This window comes from Neoarius graeffei, chromosome 7 (genome assembly GCF_027579695.1).
Source record: "Neoarius graeffei isolate fNeoGra1 chromosome 7, fNeoGra1.pri, whole genome shotgun sequence".
Classification (NCBI taxonomy): domain Eukaryota; kingdom Metazoa; phylum Chordata; class Actinopteri; order Siluriformes; family Ariidae; genus Neoarius; species Neoarius graeffei.
This window is the reverse complement of record NC_083575.1, coordinates 16,690,529-16,710,528: the sequence shown is the minus strand read 5'-3', so window position 1 is coordinate 16,710,528 and position 20,000 is coordinate 16,690,529. Positions and strand designations below refer to the sequence as shown.

Here is a 20,000-nt window from a genome sequence, read left to right as displayed (position 1 = left end):
TCGTTTTCAGCAAGCGTTGCGTTGCCATATGGACCTGATATTTTACTGATCGTTGCCCATTTGGACGCGATATATTTTTAAATAACATCTTGTTGCCGTTGTCGTGTGGATGTAGCCTTAGCTAGCTGTTTATGGATAAAGCCAATCAGGTACATTTCTGAACGTGTTAAACCTGGTAAGCCAGTGTTCTTGTTAATTTGTTCCCCAGCTTAGTGGTTTGTGAGGAACTGAACCAGTTATTATAGCATTGTACCTGCTTGGCGTTTTGTAAAAACATTCACAAACTTAATAAATGTAATAATAATAGGTTCTTCATCTGACTAGAGGAACTCGCCTGTGGTTTGTGTTTATGCATTTTATCATTCTGTTCATGACCACAAATCAGTTGTTAACCAATTTTGTACTGATAATTTTTGAGAAGGGGTGCTTTCTGGCCAAGCTGTGTGGCTGCTGCAGTAATATAGATGGGATTGGTGGCCCTTTACACGGTTAAAGCTTTAAGCGGGAGCAAAATGAACAACCATTATAAACTCTGTGACCTGTTGCGTTAATGGAGTAGGTTGTAATTTGCTGAAGTCTCCTCCTGAGCCCATTCTGGCGTATAGTTTCTGTACAAATGTAAGAAAAATGCACAGAGCAGAGATTTTTATTGGTAAATTTTGTGAACAAATTGTTACTTACGGACTGATAAAATTGCAATTTTAGTACTGATTACAAGTGTCATTGGTAGACAAATGGAGGGAAAAGGAATTATTATTTACGCATCAGTGGAAAGCTACCACTTGGCAACTTCCAGAAACCTTTTGACATGGAATAAGCTGATTCTGAACATGTAAAGTTCAGAGATCATGTTGTTAAAATGTAAAGGAAGTCGACCTAGTCGATTGTCAGTTATGAAAATGATGAATGTGGATATTTATATTCCATAGAAACTGTCCGTTTCTGGTTCAAATGTAATGCAGTGCTAGGTGCAAAGGCAGCACTGCTCCTGTTGCACCACATAAATTATCACAAACATAATTTAAACACTGTGGGGTGGGGGGACTAAGCTGACTGATTTCCCTTACAGCTTACAGGCTTCTTGCTTGGGTAAAACAACGTGTTAGAATTGAACACGGGGGGGTTAACATAGTTATGTGCCAAGGGCGAACCGTGATCTTTCTGTATACACCTGCTGCACTACCACAGAAGAAATCGCACAGTGCAGACATACCTTTGATGGCAGCAGTGAGAGAAGAGCTACACTGTTCATTTCATTCCAAAAAGGTGAAGCATAGATACAAGGCAGCACATCGATGATGAATAAACAGTCTGCTGAGATTATTTTGTACAGTTGTAGTACAATCGTTAGACATATTATTAGAGGAAAAGTCAGTAAAGTAACAAGATTTTGACAAATGTCAAGTCATGTGTCATCCAGCTCTTCAAATTATTGTCAGGATAAAAATAAATAGAATAAATAGCAGCAAATGTAATGTAGAGATGTATTGATTTGATTAAACAAAAAAAAAGAGCAGAACTGAATTCACATTTTTATTACAATGAATAATGTTGGAAAAATCCAAGTAAAAGCTTCAGCTTCTTTAAAGTATACTGAATATGTGCCTTAAAAGACAAGTGGTCATCAATCAAAACCCCCAAATATTTAAAAGTAGATACAAGTTCAATTTGTTGACCGTTACTGGTGATAATGACAGGCTAACTTGATCTTGCTGATTTAGAGTTAGTAAAAAACATAAGTTTTGTTTTATCTGCATTTAGAACAAGTTGCAGTTGGCAGAGTTCTTCTTGCACTCTATTAAATACATTCTGCAGAAGTGCAAACACTTTTGCAGGTGTGGGTGCAAAGCAATATATAACTGTGTCGTCAGCATAAAGATGAAAGGTTGCATCTGGAATATTCATTCCAATATTATCTATATACAAGGAAAACAACAAGGGGCCTAGTACTGAACCTTGAGGCACTCCCTTGTGGACAAACTGAACCTCAGAAGAAACACCCTCTAACTGGACAACCTGGCTTCTGTCTTTTAGATAGTTTGCAAACCATCCAATAGCATGTACAGAAAAACCAACTGCTGTAAGACGTTTAGTCAAAATATCATGGTCCACGGTATCAAAGGCCTTAGAAAAGTCTAAGAAAAGAGAGAGACAACACTGTTTATTATCTAGGGCTTCAGTTATGTCATTTATAACCTTCAAGGCTGCAGTAGTAGTACTATGTTTTTTGCGAAATACTGACTGGGAAATCGACAAGATAGAGTTAGTGGCTAGGTATTCTTTTACCTGTTCACTGACAAGGGATTCAAGTACCTTAGCCAGAACAGACAGCTTGGAAATAGGCCTATAATTGTTTAAAATATTTGGATCTCGCCTCACAGCAAGAAGGTCCTGGGTTCGAGCCCCGGGGCCAGCGAGGGCCTTTCTGTGTGGAGTTTGCATGTTCTCCCCGTGTCCGCGTGGGTTTCCTCCGGGTGCTCCGGTTTCCCCCACAGTCCAAAGACATGCAGGTTAGGTTAACTGGTGACTCTAAATTGACCGTAGGTGTGAATGTGAGTGTGAATGGTTGTCTGTGTCAGCCCTGTGATGACCTGGCGACTTGTCCAGGGTGTACCCCGCCTTTCGCCCGTAGTCAGCTGGGATAGGCTCCAGCTTGCCTGCGACCCTGTAGAAGGATAAAGCGGCTAGAGATAATGAGATGAGATATTTGGATCTCCTCCTTTAAAAAGGGGGATAACAAATGCAGATTTCCAGACTTTTGGAATTACATTAATCGCCAAACTAAGATTAAAAATGTGACGCAGTGGAGCAGCTACAATTTCAGCTGCCAGTTTTAAAAACAAAGGCTCCAGCTTATCTGGTCCTGGTGGTTTTTTAGGATCAAGGTCTTTAAGAGCTTTAGCAACCTCTGCTTTAGAAAAAGGTGTGAAATTAAAAGCCTGAACATTACCAGGAGTCCCATCAACCAGTAGAGGGTCATTATAAGCCTTCAGCTTCTTCACTAGGTGTGGGTTGTTTAGAGGGGTTTTTAGAATTAAACAAAAACCCAGAAGAAATAAAATGTTTGTTAAAACAATTTAATATGTCTGTTCTATCAGTTACTCTGCTGCCATCAATCAGCATACTGGAAGGAATATTAACTAAATTAGAGGTGGACGACAAAGATTTAATTGCTTTCCAAAATTTCTTTGAATTTTTCAGACTTTCAGAAGTCTTGGACAAATAAAACTCAGCCTTTGTATTTCGAAGAAGAGAGGTAAATTTATTTCTTAATTGTCTAAAATAAAGCCAGTCAGTTTCCAAGCCTGATTTGCATCTCCTGGCCCATGCAGAATTTCGTTCATGCAGAACTTCTGCTAGTTTGGTTGTAAACCATGGATTATCACGACCTTTAATTCTGAATTTGCGTAGGGGGGCATGTTTATTAATAAAGTGACTGAAACTTCCATGAAAGTAACTCCAAGCCAAATCAACATCATCAAAAAGGGCAATCCTTTCCCAATCAAAATGATAAAGGTCATGCAAAAAAGCTTGTTCCACAAACATTTTCATGTTGCGCTTCTCAACAAAGCGTGGTTTACTTTTAGGAAGCCTTGTGTCTCTCATGACTGCTATCACACAGTCACTACGTTTACATGCACGTCTAAATCGAGCTGCTGTTGGTAATCGAGCAAAGGGTCCCAGCAGGGGTGCCAGAGAAATCCAATCCTACATGCACAAGTGAAATCGGGCTATTGTGCAAGGTGCATTGTGCACCCGAGCCACACGTGGCGCTACACGCCCCATCGTGTTGGTACACTTCCGGTTGTCGTCATGAAGAAGAGCTATAGTGTTGCCAGATCCTGCAACGTTTTCCAGCCCAAAACATGTTCAAATCCGCTAAAATGCACTTAAAACCCCCAATCTGGCAACACTAGCAGTTCCGTGTTCAAGCTGTTAGGCTTGCTCTAACAGACTATGGCTACAAACTGTCCGGCGCAGACCACTGTTTTGTAAGACAACTTATTTTGCACAATAATATTTTTCTAAAGTCCATTTTTTGCTTACAATTTAACTTGTGTCTTAATAAACACACAAAAAGTTCAATTGTTTTGTTTTTATTGACATTCTTCAGATGTTGGACATATATATATATATATATATATATATATATATATATATATATATATATATATACACACACAAATACAATGACTTGTTTATGTACACAATGCAACAGCTGTACAGATGTATTTGGTGATACAGTAAGTGAGCTAAATTTTAACAGTGCAAACAATGCCACAAAAAGAAAAGATTCATGCCGTTGTCATTCGCTGTTGTGTTTCCCGCTTGTGGTCTTGTCACTCGTCACTTCCGGAAGTAGCTCGACAACTAGCTTGATAGGGTATACATGCACAAAGTAGCTCGGCAGAAATCGCATAAACTAGGTCGTGTAGCTCGATTCCGAGAAATCAAGTTCGGTTCAATTTCAGCCGAATTAAGGTGTATACATGGCATTTTGAACTTCGATTTCAGTCGAGCAACGGCAGAAATTCGATTCTCTCTATGTGCATGTAAACGTAGTGAGTGATCATTCAGATCATTTGGAAACACACCTGTTGACACATATTTGGAAGGCATGTTGGTTAATACTAAATCAATGAGTGTTGCTTTTTGGGGACATTTAGGGTTGGGTCTGGTAGGGAAATCAATTATTTGTGTAAGGTTAAGAGAATCACATTGTGCTTTCAAGTCATAAGACACAGGCATGAGCCAGTCCCAGTTTAAATCTCCCACCAAAAGTAATTCATTGTATTTCAGCTGAGATAAAAACTTAACAATGGAAGACAATGCATTTTTAGAAGCAGATGGTGGTCTATAACATCCTACCAACATAATACGGTGATTCTTTGTTAATTCTATTTCGAGAGCAAGCAGCTCAAGCTCTTTAGATACTGACTCTTTAAACACTAAATTAACATCAAAATTGCTCCTAATATACATCACTACTCCACCCCCTTTTCTTGGACGATCAGCACGATAAACATTATAGCCATTAATAGAAATATCCTTATCAAGTACAGATTTGGTGAGCCAGGTTTCAGATAAGACAATAATATCAGCATTTGTTGAGTTTATCCAGACTTTTAACAAGTCCATCTTATTTAGTAGACTCCTTACATTTATATGAATTAATCCAAGTCCAGTTCTAGATTTAAAGTCTGCAGGAGTATAGCAATGTGCCAGTGTATCAGGGCCTGGATTAGTCTCAACATTCCCTGAAAGCAATAGCAATAGTAAAGCTAAATGTTTAAGGCTATTGCTACAACCTTTTACATCAGACACTTTGCTAGAGGGATAAATATTAGCTGTAAAATTACTGTAGAATTACAAAAATGCTCACTCAAAAAGAAATAATAAAACTGCAGAGACACATTGGACTTAAGCAGCCATTTAGATATATTCAAACACACGACTATCCTATACTCGTGTAAAGTTGAAAGAGTAACTCCATGACAGTAAAGCCCCTAAACTGCATTAGTTGCTTCACAGCAGAGTGACTGTCTCACACTGTAGACTTTTGTGTTGTGCAGAAAGATAAAGTTCTGAGGGCAGAACAGGGCACTGACACTTGACTAAAAAATGAGTTGTGAAGCCAAAACAAATAAAGAGCAGCAGGAATATAAGTGGAGAGGGATGATTACCGAAGTGTAGTTTGGTTATATTTGTTGTTATTCCTCTGTCACAAGTTTTTATCCCCTGCTGGCCAACAGGCCTGAAGGGGAATTATGTCATATCAATTTTCGTCTGTCCATCTATCCCAGAAAGGGTGCTCACGTTCTAAAATCAACTCCTCACAGTTTTTGGAAGAATTTCACGAAACCTGGTAGGATTCTTTGTTATATGTCGGTAATACACATATTGTAATTTCATTCAATTAGATCGCATCTTAGCAGAGTTACAGCCCTTGATTAACAAAATTATAATTTGCCAATTTCATGACTGTTTTCCTTCTGAAATCAACTCCTCTCACAGTTTGTGGAGGAATTTCACCAAACTTGGTAAAAGGCATTGTTTGGTAAAAAGCAAGTCCTTGATGTTCCTTCTGTAGCCATAATTTGCAGCTTCTTGTGGTGACTGGTCAAAGTCAAACTTGTAGTGTTGGAAGTCTCCTGATTAAGACATAGCAAGAATTTATGGCACTAATCTGACTTTGTGATGATCCTAAAAGACAAAAATATCATGTTGCCTGATCCGGGCATCAAATGTGTGGCTCCATTACTGAAATATGTGGTAGAATTTTAGTTGGAAGAGTAGTTTTCACTCTTGGTTGAGTAAATATCTAAAGACAGACATGATCATTTGTCCTTCTGACAACTCTTGATTTGTCCATCCTTCATTTGGACCACCTATCCAATCAGCCAGTCATGTCGCAGCAGCTCAATGCATCAGTTGTGCAGATACAGTTCAAGAGCTTTTGTTGTTCAAATCAAACACCAGGATGAAAGAGAACTGTGATGTTAGTCACTTTGGCATGGTTGCTGGTGCCAGATTATATTAAAATTGACTATGATGGCTCTAACCACTCTTTACAGTCGCGGTGAGCTGAAAAGTATCTTGAAATGCACAACATGCCAAATCTTGAGGGGGGTGGGCTACAACAGTAGCCAAGACCTGGAACCTGAGGCTGCAATCAGTATGGACTAACCCAAACTGGATAGTTGAAGAGCAAGATGTATGTCACATGGAATGGTAGTATTCTTGTGAAGTTGTCACCTGGTATCCAGTACAACCCTTGCAGAGATTTTTAGGGCCTGAGTACCGAGGTGCAGGCAAAGTCCTATTGTTTTTGGCATGTTTTCTTCTTCTTATTATTATTATTATTAGGGCCCGAGCACTGTGCAAAGCGTTGTTGTTGGGACCTGAGGACCGAGGTGTAAGGCCCTGTTGTATTCATAAGGATGATGATGATTCTTATTATTATTAGGGCCCGAGCACCGAGGTGCAGGCCATAGGTGCAGAGCCCTATTGTTTTCGGCACGTTTCTTCTCATTATTATTTATTTATTTCCTCCCTCCCTCTGTGGAAGAACTCATTTTGGAGGCACTTGCGATGCTCAAAAACTCATGAATTTTGGCACACTGATCATATGTGCATAACATCACAAAGTTACACTGAGCAAGGGACTGGGTGTGGTCCCGGAGCTCTATAGCGCTCCCAAGAACAAGCTACGGTTGATGAAATTGCTTGGATGGCATAAGATTTGGTGTGATCGATACTCTTGTGATACAGGACAATTTTCACTTTGATCTATTTGACTCTGCCCAACAGGAAGTCAGCCATGTTGGATGGAATGTGGGATTTTGAAATTTTCCCATGCTGTTTTTGAAGGGCTTACCATACAGATTTGACACCTTGCATATATTCAAACTCATGAAATTTGGTACACACATTAGTCATGTGCACCAAAACTCATCCATTGGGGCTTGACCCCCAGGTGTGTCTGGGGGACTCCATAGCACCATATGTCATTGAGAGACCTCCCCAGTATATAGTTTCGCCTATTCATGTCAAATTTGGTAGGTGTGTGGAGTGCCCCTCACCAAACAAAATTGCCTATATGCTGCATCAGCCACACTCAACAGGAAGTGAGATTTTTGGTTTTGTGCGTTTTGACACGTGTTACATTGTAACTAACTCCTCTGAGCCGGTTTGTTGGATCCATGGCATATTTGGTATACGTCATGTCAAGATGTTGCTGATGTTAAATTGCCAAGGGCTTTGCAGTATCTTGCAAGATATTGAAATGACGAACCAATAAATTTGTTACGCCACGCAAACAGGAAGGGAGTCGTAAATTCGCCATGAATGCCTGATGCAGCTCAGACTTCACAGGTTGTAGGATATCATGGTTCTGAAGGTATCCACATGCTCAAAGACACCCTCTGGTATAGCGCCACCATTTGGACATGGACAGTAATGACTCCATTGCCATTTTGATGTACTCTTCCTAGGCGGTGTGTTGGATTCATGCCATATTTGGTATACGTCATACCAAGATGTTGCTGATTTTAAGTTGTGAAGGGATTTGCGATATCTTGCATGATATTGAAATGACGAACCAATACATTTGTTATGCTACAAGAATCAAAAATTCACAGGTTATAGGATATGATGGTTCTGATCATATCCACATGCCCAATTTAACCCTCTAGTATAGTGCCACCATTTGGACCTGGGCAGTAATGATTCCATTGACTAAAAACTTTGATTCATGAAATTTGTTACTCACATCAGTCCTGGCCACTGCTACTCAGGGATGGAGGCTTGAGCCTGGGTGTGTCCAGAGGACTCCATAGCGCCCCCACATGTCATTGAGACTTATGCCCGGGTATATAGTTTCACCTATCACTGTCAAAATTGTTAGGTATGTGGGGTGCCTCATGATGAACAAAACTGAAATGCACATTGTTTGTCAATTGACTTGCGACAGGATTTGAGAGATCTTGCATGGCGTTGAAATGGCGAACCGATAAATTTTGTATGTTTTGCCATGCAAACAGGAAGTACCTCATAAATTCACCATGCATTGCCTGATGGAGCTAAAACCTCACAGGTTATAAGACATCAGGGTTCTGACGATATCCCCATGCCCAAAGTGAGCCTCTTGTGTAGCACTACCATTTGGACCTGGACAGTAATGATTCCATTGCTGAAGAACTTTGACTCATGAAATTTGGTACACATGTCAGTCCTGGCCACTGCTACTCAGAGATGGTAGCTTGGACCTGGGTGCAATGCCCTATTGTTTTCGGCATGTTCTTGTGTGCGAGGACGCTTTATCGCTGCTAGCGAATATATTTAGCGATTGCATTTCGGTGATGGAGACTTTTCACTGTCAGGTATTGTGTGTGTGTGTGGGGGGGGGGGGGGGGACTGTTCCTTGGCAGTACTCCTTTGCACTTCTCAGTGATGGTCTAGCAGATTGTTTTGTCCTTATTGCTTGTCTCTGCAGTGATATTTGTGTTCCTCTTCGCCTCCCATTCAATTCTCGCCCTTTTCCTTTGATTTTATCCTGCAGAAAGTAAAGGTTTGTGTCTTGATTGGTGCTCTCGCTTTCCTTCATAAGTTAATTGCAGCTGACATTTAACAGGAGATGTCAGATTAATCCTCTTCCTGCCTGTGCATGCCCCCTGAGACCTTGATTGGCTCAGAGTGATATGTGAGAGAAAAGAGGAGAGAAATGCGCAAGAGAGGCAGCACAACACACAGGCCTAGCAATATGCTTACTACTTTTTCTCTCTGACTGCTGGGATAGAATAACTTTCTTTTGGTACTGGTATCTTTTTTTTTTTTTTTTTTTTTAAATAATTAAAGAATACCTGTAGATAATTTCTTCTTGGGCCCAGTTTCCCCAAAACAGTCAACTCGTAGTTGTACAATGATTTTAACTGGGAGAGCGAGACACTTTTTAGCATTTGATGATGCTTTTTGTGCTGAAATGCTTTCGCACAACTCTGTTCTGCATAACTAGATTTGAGAAAGCAGCCCAATTGTTACCAGTAAGGAATTCTCCATACTAACTATGTATCATGTCAGTCACATGCAGAATGTCAGGTCATTTTCCTTGTAACTACATATACACTCCCTGGCCAGTTTATTAGGAACACCTATATACCTGCTGTTTAATGCAGTTATCTAATCAACCAACGCCTTGACAGCAGCAAAATAACAACATGCAGATATAAACCAAGAGCTAATCAAGAGTTAATGTTCACGTCAAATAGAATGGGGGAAAAATTGTCATCTCTGTGACCTTCACTGTGGCATGGGTGTTGGTGCCAGATGGACTGGTTTGAGTATTTCAGAAACTGCTGAGCTCCTGGGGTTTTCACACACAACAGTCTCTAGAGTTTACACAGAATGGTGAAAAAAAATTGAGTGAGCGACAGTTCTGTGGGTGGAAATGTTTTGTTGATTTAAGAGAGGTCTGAGGAAAATGGCCAGATTGGTTTGAGGTGCCAGGAAGGATATAGTTACTCATGTAATCACTGTTTACAACCATGTTGAGCAGAAAAGCATCTCAGCATGCAGCAGCAGAAGACCACATTGGGTTCCACTCCTGCTAGCCAAGAGCAGGAGTCTTAGAATCAAGAACAAGTTCCTATTAAAGTGGCCTGTGAGTGTAGATCTATTATTGACTCTGTAAGTAGCTAAATTAATCAAAGTCAAGGCTGCATGATCTTCCAGGCAAATCTTGAATAATAGCATATATTAGAAAATAACACTTTATGAACACGTGTCTCAGATTGTATTAAAATAAACTCCAGATGCTGTGAAGTCATGGTGAAATGTTGGTCTCCATTAATTAGGCCCACATGGACAGAATGTGCATAGCGCTGTTGAATTCTCAAGTCTGTTTGGTCAGAAGGTGTTCATTAAGCAGTTCCAGCTGTAAAGTTTATCTTAAAGGAGATACGCAGAACCTTTATTTTTAAATAAATTTGAGTGGATAGTATCTCCATCCTTGACTCTTGTATGCTGCATAAATGGGAATAAAAAAAATGTTTGAGAGTTAAAGTCGACCGTAAAGTTGGCATTCGAGCTGCCTCACTGAGCTAGCCATACCGGAGTCTGTGATGTCACTGCGGTAACCAGTTTTAAGGCTGAGGCCTTTTACAGCTATAGACCAAAGTCATATAAATAAAAATTTATGGTGAAAGTAAGGAATACTGTGACCAACTTGCTCAACTAAGGCTGATTTGACTTTATTGATTGTGGGTTGACTCTCATTAAAACAGGATGGGTGTTATAACTTATGCAACATACATGTACATGCATGCATTTTCACTGATAAAACGTAAAAGGCTAATTAAATAATCAGATGAACTGAGACAATCACATTCTGAAGCAAATTAAATCTTATACCGGTAACTTAAACATACCAATACAAGTTACATGTATTAATCTAAATGCAGGTAAACAATGTGTTGTTGTTGTTTTTTTTAACCCAAATGAGAATCGGAGCTTAACCGTCTGTGTTCTCGCTTCTTGAAGGCCAATCTTGTGGCTGATTGAAACAATCTGACTTTCAGTTGTTTGTTCAGTTCTCTGTTCATTCACTTCTTCCATGTAAGGGTGAGATGGCAGCAATATCCAGTTTAGAAATAAGACTTCTGGTCCACTCATTCACTTTTTTCTTCATACTGTGTATTCCGCCATTACTGCTCGGCTCAGGCAATTACTAAAACCCGGGATGGAAAGGGATGGCACTGGTTTTAGCAACAACTGCAGGGAGGTCACTGCCCGAGCAATATGTCCCGTTCCGTCCCAGGTTTTAGCAACAACCCTCGGCTCACTCAGGAAGACTGGTGCAACTGAACTCACTTTCCTTTAAAAAAATAAAAAATAAATATATTCATTCAATACAGGCTTATAGCCAAAGCTCCTCAACAGATCAGAGGTCTCGTATGAGTCTTCAGTAAAATGTGTAGAGCAGAGGAGAGACCACTTTATAGCTGCCCAATGTGCCCGTGAACAACTCACAAAATGCGTCCAAATCGTTGCAGTTTGAATGTTCATGGGCCATGAATGCAATGTAAATCCAGCTTCCGTCATGTTGCTGTACCGGCCAAAAACACATCTACATGGCATGGCGATAAATTGGCTCAAAATGGAGGATCGGAGTTGCAGTCAGCTCTGTGTTTTAGTATAGCGGAAATGACGATGAGACTGATAGACTTCCTGCTGTGACGTTATGGATGTCAAGGTCATTCACTCGGACCACTACCTGTATGAATCACCTTTAATCGTAAAGATTACTATATTCGATTTATTGTTAACGCTTAAAACTATTCCTGTGCCATTCTTGAGGTCTCAAGGCATTTATAAATGAATGTGAGGCCATGGCTCTGTGTATATGCGTTAAGTTTAGTTTTCTATTATTGATTTAACAATTCTGTTAGGAGTCTTCCATTGTCAAAACTTGAAGTTTTCTGACACAGGAAAGCCGCTTCGGGGGGATGAAACAAGTGTAGCTGTGATAATACGTGTTAAGTGAAAAGTGATATCACTTTGCATTTTTCTGTGTTTGATGGAAAACTTTTTCCTCCCCCATTGGTCATGCTAATTCATTTCAATTTCTCAAAAAAAAAAGCAAACAAAACAACCCCCTTAGTGGTTTGATATTGTTAGTGTATCAAGCCTGAATTGTATTTATGAGTAAAGACAACAACCTGAAATCAAAACTGACCTTTATTCCCTGTGAGCTCTTTGTCAAAGTACATGATTCAACCTAGGGCTGCGCGGTATACACGGTATGATGGTAGAAACGATATAAATTTGGCCACGGTAGAGATTTGTGCTCTGCCGTCATACCGTCGATGACGTCATCACACCTGCCTCTGTGTGAAAATGGCTGCAAGCACAGGAGCGGCGGCGAAGGAGGAGCTAGTAAAAAAAAAAAAAAAACGGTGCTACATCCATTACCTACAACAAAGGTAACACGAGCAATTTATTTCACCATTTGAAATCAAAACATGTGCTTGAGTATGCAGAGAGCCAGAGGCTGCGCTTGGCTCAAACACCGGCACAGTTTACGAACACGGGAGGAAAGAAAGGTTTCCCCCGCGACCCAACAACAGACCTCCATTGCACAAGCCTTTTCCAAGAGTACTCCTTATGACAGAAAGAGCACGCGGTGGAATGATATAAGAGCCATCACAACACACTTGTGCAAAGACATGGTCCCTTTCCAAATGGTGGAGCGCAGCGAGTTGAAACACGATTAAAATTGTATTTAGAATTGTATTTTTGTGTTCTTTAAGATGTGGAAAATTTGTTTGGCAACTTTTGCACTATTTTGGATTGGAGAAGAAAACCTTATTGTTGGCAACCAAAGTTCAGTGTTTGTGTTTGCAGCTTGATTGTAATTTGAAATATGAAACCAAATGTTCAGTGACAGTTTTTGCACAAGAGAACAAAAGCTTTTTCTGTCTGTGTACTTGAAGTAGAATGTTTATTTTTTGTGTTCTTTAAGATGTGGAAAATTTAATGTTTGGTGTTTCTTGCACTATTTTGGATTACAGAACTTTTTCACGGGGCGGCACGGTGGTGTAGTGGTTAGTGCTGTCGCCTCACAGCAAGAAGGTCCTGGGTTCGAGCCCTGGGGCCGGCGAGGGCCTTTCTGTGTGGAGTTTGCATGTTCTCCCCGTGTCCGCATGGGTTTCCTCCGGGTGCTCCGGTTTCCCCCACAGTCCAAAGACATGCAGGTTAGGTTAACTGGTGACTCTAAAATTGACCGTAGGTGTGAATGTGAGTGTGAATGGTTGTCTGTGTCTATGTGTCAGCCCTGTGATGACCTGGCGACTTGTCCAGGGTGTACCCCGCCTTTCGCCCGTAGTCAGCTGGGATAGGCTCCAGCTCGCCTGCGACCCTGTAGAAGGATAAAGTGGCTAGAGATAATGAGATGAGATGAGAACTTTTTCACTGTTTTTGCCATTTGCCTCTCTTACTTGAAGTACTGTTTATAATATCCCCTTTATTTTTGTACTTCTAAGGCGCTATCCTTACTTCTGTTGTTGTTCTGCACAATAAATGCTCAAAAAATTACATTATATCTTTGCTTTTTTGTTGTTTAAATCAATTTGGCTTTGCTAAGGGACTACAAAACCCATTCAGAAACACTTCCATTATAAGTTCTACACCGCGACATTTATACCGCGATATATACCGTTACCGTGAAGAGATTCAATTTATACCGTGATATGAATTTTGGGTCATACCGCCCAGCCCTAATTCAACCATACTGATCACTTAAGAGAACATTTATTTATTTTTGTCTGTAACCTTCTCCTAAAGTGCAGTCAAGTTTTCAAGATGAGAAAACTTCTTGTAATTGTAAAGATGTAGAAATTCCCAGTTTTCCAAAGCCAGTAAAATTCTAACATCCTGTCCATGCCAACATGCCATTTTACTCAGAATTGTGTAGGAAAAATGCTTTTGAATTTCCATTTCACATTGTCTTGAACAATATTTTGTACAGTCCTTGGAGTTATGTTATCCACGTACTTGGCTACGTAAATACCAAATCTTATTTTTTTACTTTTATTGCTTCTGTTTAAACTTCTTGGCTATTTGGGAAAGGAATTCACATCTGATTGCTTCAGCTTAAGATGCCTTTACTGTTTCTTTAGGTAATCTTTAGATGATGTCCTTGGATTCTCTGTTACAGATACTGTTTAAACACCAGAGCCTGTACATTGAGAACTGACCACATGAGGTCCACAGTTGTTGTGATTTACAGTTTAATTTTTTCATTATTTTTTTTTAATGCCTAGATAGTTTTTATATAATCTAGGCATGATGCTTGTTCATTGTGATGGCACACAGTGCCTGCCCACTGACATGCTTTCAACTCTCCGTGTTTTTAGAACAGTCTCATCTCTGCATGCTACAACGTATTTGGTATAAATATAGCACAATTCCAAAAAAGTTGGGACACTGTTTAAAATATAAAAAAACCCAAAATGCAATAATTTCCAAATCCTTTTTGACCTATATTAAATTGAATACAGCATAAGTGTGATGTGTTCTGTTACCACTGTTATATCACCTTTTCTTTTAACAGTGCTCAGTATGCGTTTGAGAACAACCCTATTTGTTGACGTTTTGAATGTTCTTTTCCATTATTGCTTGATATAAGACTTCAGTTGCTCAACAGTCCAGGGTGTCTCTTGTATTTTCTGCTTCATAATGTGCCATACATTTTCAGCGGGAGGCAGGCAGGCCAGTTTAGCACCTGCACTCTATGAAGTCACACTTTTGTAACGTATGCAGAATGTGGATTGGCATTGTTTTTCTGGAATAAGCAGGGTTGTCCTGGGGGGGGGGGATCATCATCATCATCACCTGGATGGCAGCACATGCTGCTCCAGAACCTGAATGTACCTTTCAGCATTAATGGTGCCTTCATAGATGTGCAAGTTACCCATACACCATCACAGATGCTGGCTTTTGAACTTTGTGCTGGTAACAGTGTGGATGCTGTGTCCATGATTTTCAAAAACAGTTCAAAATGTGGACTTGTCAGACCACAACACCTTTGCATCAGTCCATCTCAGATGAGCTCGGGCACAGAGAATTTTTGTTGCTGTATGGCTTTCGCTTTGCATGGTAGATGCAGTGAAGTGTGTTTTCCAAAGCGTTCCCAAGCCCATGTATGCCCCTTTTCCACCAAAGCAGTTCCAGGGCTGGTTCGGGGCCAGTGCTTAGTTTGGAACCGGGTTTTCTGTTTCCACTGACAGAGAACTGGCTCTGGGGCCAGAAAAAGCGGTTCCAGGCTAGCACCAACTCTTTGCTGGGCCAGAGGAAAGAACCGCTTACGTCAGCGGGGGGGCGGAGTTGTTAAGACCAACAACAATAACAAGACTGCGAAAGATCGCCATTTTTAAGCGCCGAGAAGCAGCAGCTGTACAAACGCGAAGTCATCCATTATTATTATTGTTGTTGCTGCTGCTTCTTCCGTGTTGTTTTTGCTTCGATATTTGCGCCAAGGTTTAAGCAAACGTAGCGACGTAACTGATGTATACAGTGACGTAATGACGTATACAGCGACACAATGACGTGGCACCGCGAGCGATGGAAAAGCAAACTGGTTCTCAGCTGGCTGGCAAGTTGAACGAGTTGTGAACTAGCACCAGCACTGGCTCTGAACCAGCCCTGGAACTGATTTGGTGGAAAAGGGGTAGTAGTCATGTTCTTTAAACAATCATGTTAGTTTTTAATGTAGTGTTACATGAAGGGTTGAAGGTCATGGGCGTTCGATGTTGGTTTTTGGCCTTGACCCTTACATGCAGAAATTTCTCTGGATTCTCTGAATCCTTTGATTTGGATTGTTGATGGTGAAATCCTTAAATTCTTTGCAATTGTATGTTGACAAACGATGTTCTTAAACTCCTGGACTATTTGCCCATGCAATTTTTCACAAAGTGGTGAACCTTGCCTGTTCTTTGCTTGTGAATGCCTTTCCAATTACCAATTAACCTCTTTACGTGTATTATGCTCTAAATAGGTATATTTTGAGCATTCCACAACTTGCCCAGTCTTTTGTTGCCCTCATCCCAACTTTTTTGGAACATTTTCCAGGCATCAAGTTCAGAACAAGTATATGTTTACCAAAAAAAATTGTTTGTATTCAGTTGAAAATAGGTCAAAAACAATGTGCAAATCATGGCATTCTGCTTTTTATTTACGTTTTACACAGCATCCCAGCTTTTGTTTTGGAATAGAGGTTTGACATCACATCATTGAAGTTCAGTTACACTGTGCATGAAATAACTCTGTGAATGAACAACTTTTTTTATTATTATTATTATTTTTAAAACCACAAAAGAAAACTTGCCATCACTGGAGTCTGTTACCACAGTAACACAGTTGGCTATAAACCTGGCACAGGCCAGTGGTCTCACAGCTGTGTTTTTTTGAATGAACATGTATGACATAATTGGAAATGTCAAGCCAGCATTGGAACACACCACCTGTCTATAGGAAGAGGCCAATTTTGTCAATTTTTCCCAATCAGAACAGAGATGCAAACATGCAGTATCTACTTCTTAGTTGTACTACCCACTTAATATGCATTATTTGTCCCCATAAAGCTCTCTCTCTCTCTCTCTCTCTCTCTCTGTGTGTGTGTGAGCCATCATCCGCCTTCTTGATTGGGTTGTGATGATGATTGCAGTTGATTATGATGAGGGCCGATCGTCTCCGTTGTTGTTGTTGTTGTTGTTTTCTCGCTGTTTGTCTCACTCTCCAAGGAATTTGTAGAACATCGGAGACAGAAGAGAGTTTGAGAGACTGAATGCAGTATACTAACTTATTTAATTTAATATGAAATGAGTGTTATTTTCATTTGACACAAACCAAATGATGGATAGTGTTTGATGGAGTTTTTGCTAAAATGATAATGCAGTGTATTTTTGAAAAATATTAAGACATTGTTCTTTACTTGCCTGCCTCTCTTGTAGGTCAAGCAAAACCATGAACCTCTGCTCCAAATGTTTTGCAGGTAGGACAATGTGTGAATTGCAGATCTAATATTCATTTGAATCAAAGCACAAGGTTGTGATCTTTCCACAGTAGGCTCATCCTCTTCCCGTCCTCCTGACTTTAGCTAACAATTTCTGCTTTAGCTTAATAGCTTATGCTGTTTACGCCATGCGTTTTCATATATAAAAGAGGTGTTTGTCTGCGTGTGTGTGCGTGTAAGAGAGAGGCTCTATCCCTCTCTGCTACTCTAAGTCTTGTTTATATTTTTTTTCCATGCCTCACTCTCTCAATCACATCTCTCTCACTCTCTCTCTCTCTCACACACACACACACACACACACACACACACACACACACACACACACACACAGACATCCAGAAGAAGCAACCAGACGAGGACTGTGCTTCAGAGCCTGCCTCCAGCTCCAGCAATAGCCAATCAGCCGTCTTCTGTACCGAGACAAGCAGCAGCAGTAGCCAAACTCTGTCTTCTGGCTCTGAGGGGCCGTCTACAGATGCCACACCTCTCTCGAAACAGGAAGGTGAGCTCTGGGAATCGTATAGCAGCACGTCCTGATGTGTCATCTTTGAAACTGGACCTTTTCTTGTATGTATGAAATATCTCACCATACCGTGTTGATTATTTTCCTTGAAACTGCACTCATATGTCTTGCTGTGGTGGAGTTGAGGTTGTTGCAGCGCATCCATAAAACTCAAACACATTTTCAGATTTAATGAAACAAAGGAGAGCACAACAAATGCCTGAATGCGTTCATTAAGAGCTCCTTTGTGCCGGTAACTAGGGATCATGTGCTTCTGTACCGCATCATTAAACAGACATATAGCCAGATATTTATTGTAGGTAGATATTTATTGATCATGAAAAATTGGTAATTTGAAAGTAATAACGGTGACTGAATTATTAATAACACACGGGTCATTTTATGTGTCCAGAAAACACTGAACTAAATTTACTCTGAGATGCATTTTATGTTCTACAGTTAGTTATTTGGAGTGGTGTGGCTCAACATATAAAGCCATCAGATGTGTGCGCACTCTCCTTTTCTCTCTCTTGCTCACCCTCTTGCGCTCAATCTTTTTCTCTCTCTCTCTCTCTCTCTCTCTCTCTCTCTCTCATATATCCTGTTTTTACCCTCTGTTTCAAGTCAAGTTTATTTTTATAGCATTTTTAATAGACATTGTCGCAAAGCAGCTTTACAGAATTTTAGTGACTTTAAACATGAGCTAATTTTATCCCTAGTCTATCCCCAATGAGCAAGCCTGTGGTGATGGTGGCAAGGAAAAACTCCCTCAGACGACATGAGGAAGAAACCTCAAGAGGAACCAGACTCAAAAGGGAACCCATCCTCATTTGGGTGATAACAGATAGCGTGATTATAACATTTTAACAATTTTAACATGGAGTCTGTTTTGTTGAAGTTATAAACTGTTCATTGATGGAAACTTGAGTGCAAAACTGTTCATGACAACTGCAGTCCTAAAGTTAGCAAGTCAACTGTAGTCCTCAGCCATAAAAGCATTACTGTAAGTGTCCAAAGCCGTCTTCCAGGTGCGACTTTCAACTGTCCATATGGGGCCATCCTCCACAGGAGTGATGTGATGAGACTCCAACCAGACATGGGGCATCAGGATGGATCAGGCAGGTCCGAGGAGCAGAAGAGGTCAGCATCTCGATCTCTGGATTGACATGTAACTCAGAGGGACAGACAGTGTTGGGGGAGAAGACCGGTTATTGGGTATGCCCAGTGTCACCTGATGAGTAAGAACAGTCTACATTTTGTGCTGAGTGCAAGCAGGGACTCTGGCAAAACTAACTATAACGGCATTACACGGGCATGAGGGTGCCCTGGGACATAAAACAGCCAGCCACTACACCATCAACAAACTTGAGTGAGCAAGTGAGTGGGGGCTGACAGCATCCATACATCCCAGTTTACCAAAACACTTTATGCTTCCAGATCTACTCATTTACTTAATAAAATCTTGACTAAACAGATGTTTTCAGCCTAGACTTAAATGCTGAGACTGTGTCCGAGTCCCAAACACTATTTGGAAGGCTGTTCCATAACTGTGGGGCTTTGTAAGAAAAAGCTCTGCCCCCTGATGCCCCCTTTCACTATACGAGGTACCAGCAGATAGCCTGCACCTTTTGATCGAAGTAGGCTTGGTGGGTCATAAAGGACCAGAAGTTCTCTCAGGTACTGTGGCGCAAGACCATTCAGTGCTTTAAAGGTCAATAGTAGTATTTTATAAACAATACTGTCACGCCTGGCTATGTCGTGCTGGGTCCGCCTCACTCTACTTGGCTTTATGTCTTAACATAAAGCCAAGTAGAGTGAGGCGGACCCAACATTTTGGAGTTTCTCTCCCTACCGGTCTGCAGGGGGAGCTGTCTGAGCTGGCCATGATGGCTAATTGATAGATGATTGGAGGGAGCTTAAAACTAGTTTCTCCATCATAGTTCATATCATCTGCTGCCCTGGACCTGTCGCTATTGGGGCTGGCTGCGGTTCTTTACTCCTGTCTCTCTTTACCCCTTTTTTGCATTACATTACACCATGCTGATTTTCACCACACTTTTGTTTTGCCTTACATATACTGACTTCTATGAGCATTTACTTTAATAAATTATCATGGATTTAAAATGTAACATCGGTGTGGTCTCCCCTTTTTATGTTGTTTCCACTAAGAACCAAGTGGTTATGACACATGGGGGCTCATCCAGGATGTTTGATCCCGAATTTTCATGAGTAGGCTACTTTAATTCCCACTGCTGGCTATGGTAGAGCGTAGTTTGGTGTGTAGCGCTACATCATTTGTGCAATTTTATGAATGAAGTGTAAATTGGGCCTACCAGTTTTCGCCGAGTGTTTTGTTTTGGGGGAGAGTCACATTGACTGTTTTTGCATTAAGGCTTTAGTTTGGGGTAAATTGGGGAGTATTTGAGCATT

The 20,000-nt window shown here is 40.6% G+C and overlaps 1 protein-coding gene across 5 annotated transcripts in view; it reads left to right on the top strand.

Moving 5' to 3' along the window:
• zfand3 (zinc finger, AN1-type domain 3) overlaps positions 1-20,000 on the top strand; it is a 144,372-nt gene that overhangs the window by 93,167 nt on the left and 31,205 nt on the right. For all 5 annotated transcript variants that reach the window (XM_060925331.1, XM_060925330.1, XM_060925328.1 and 2 more), the window contains exons 2-3: positions 17,007-17,047; positions 17,400-17,570. In XM_060925331.1, coding sequence (XP_060781314.1) covers positions 17,020-17,047; positions 17,400-17,570 — 199 coding nt within the window. In that variant the 5' untranslated portion in view covers positions 17,007-17,019. The remainder of the gene's footprint in view (positions 1-17,006; positions 17,048-17,399; positions 17,571-20,000) is intronic.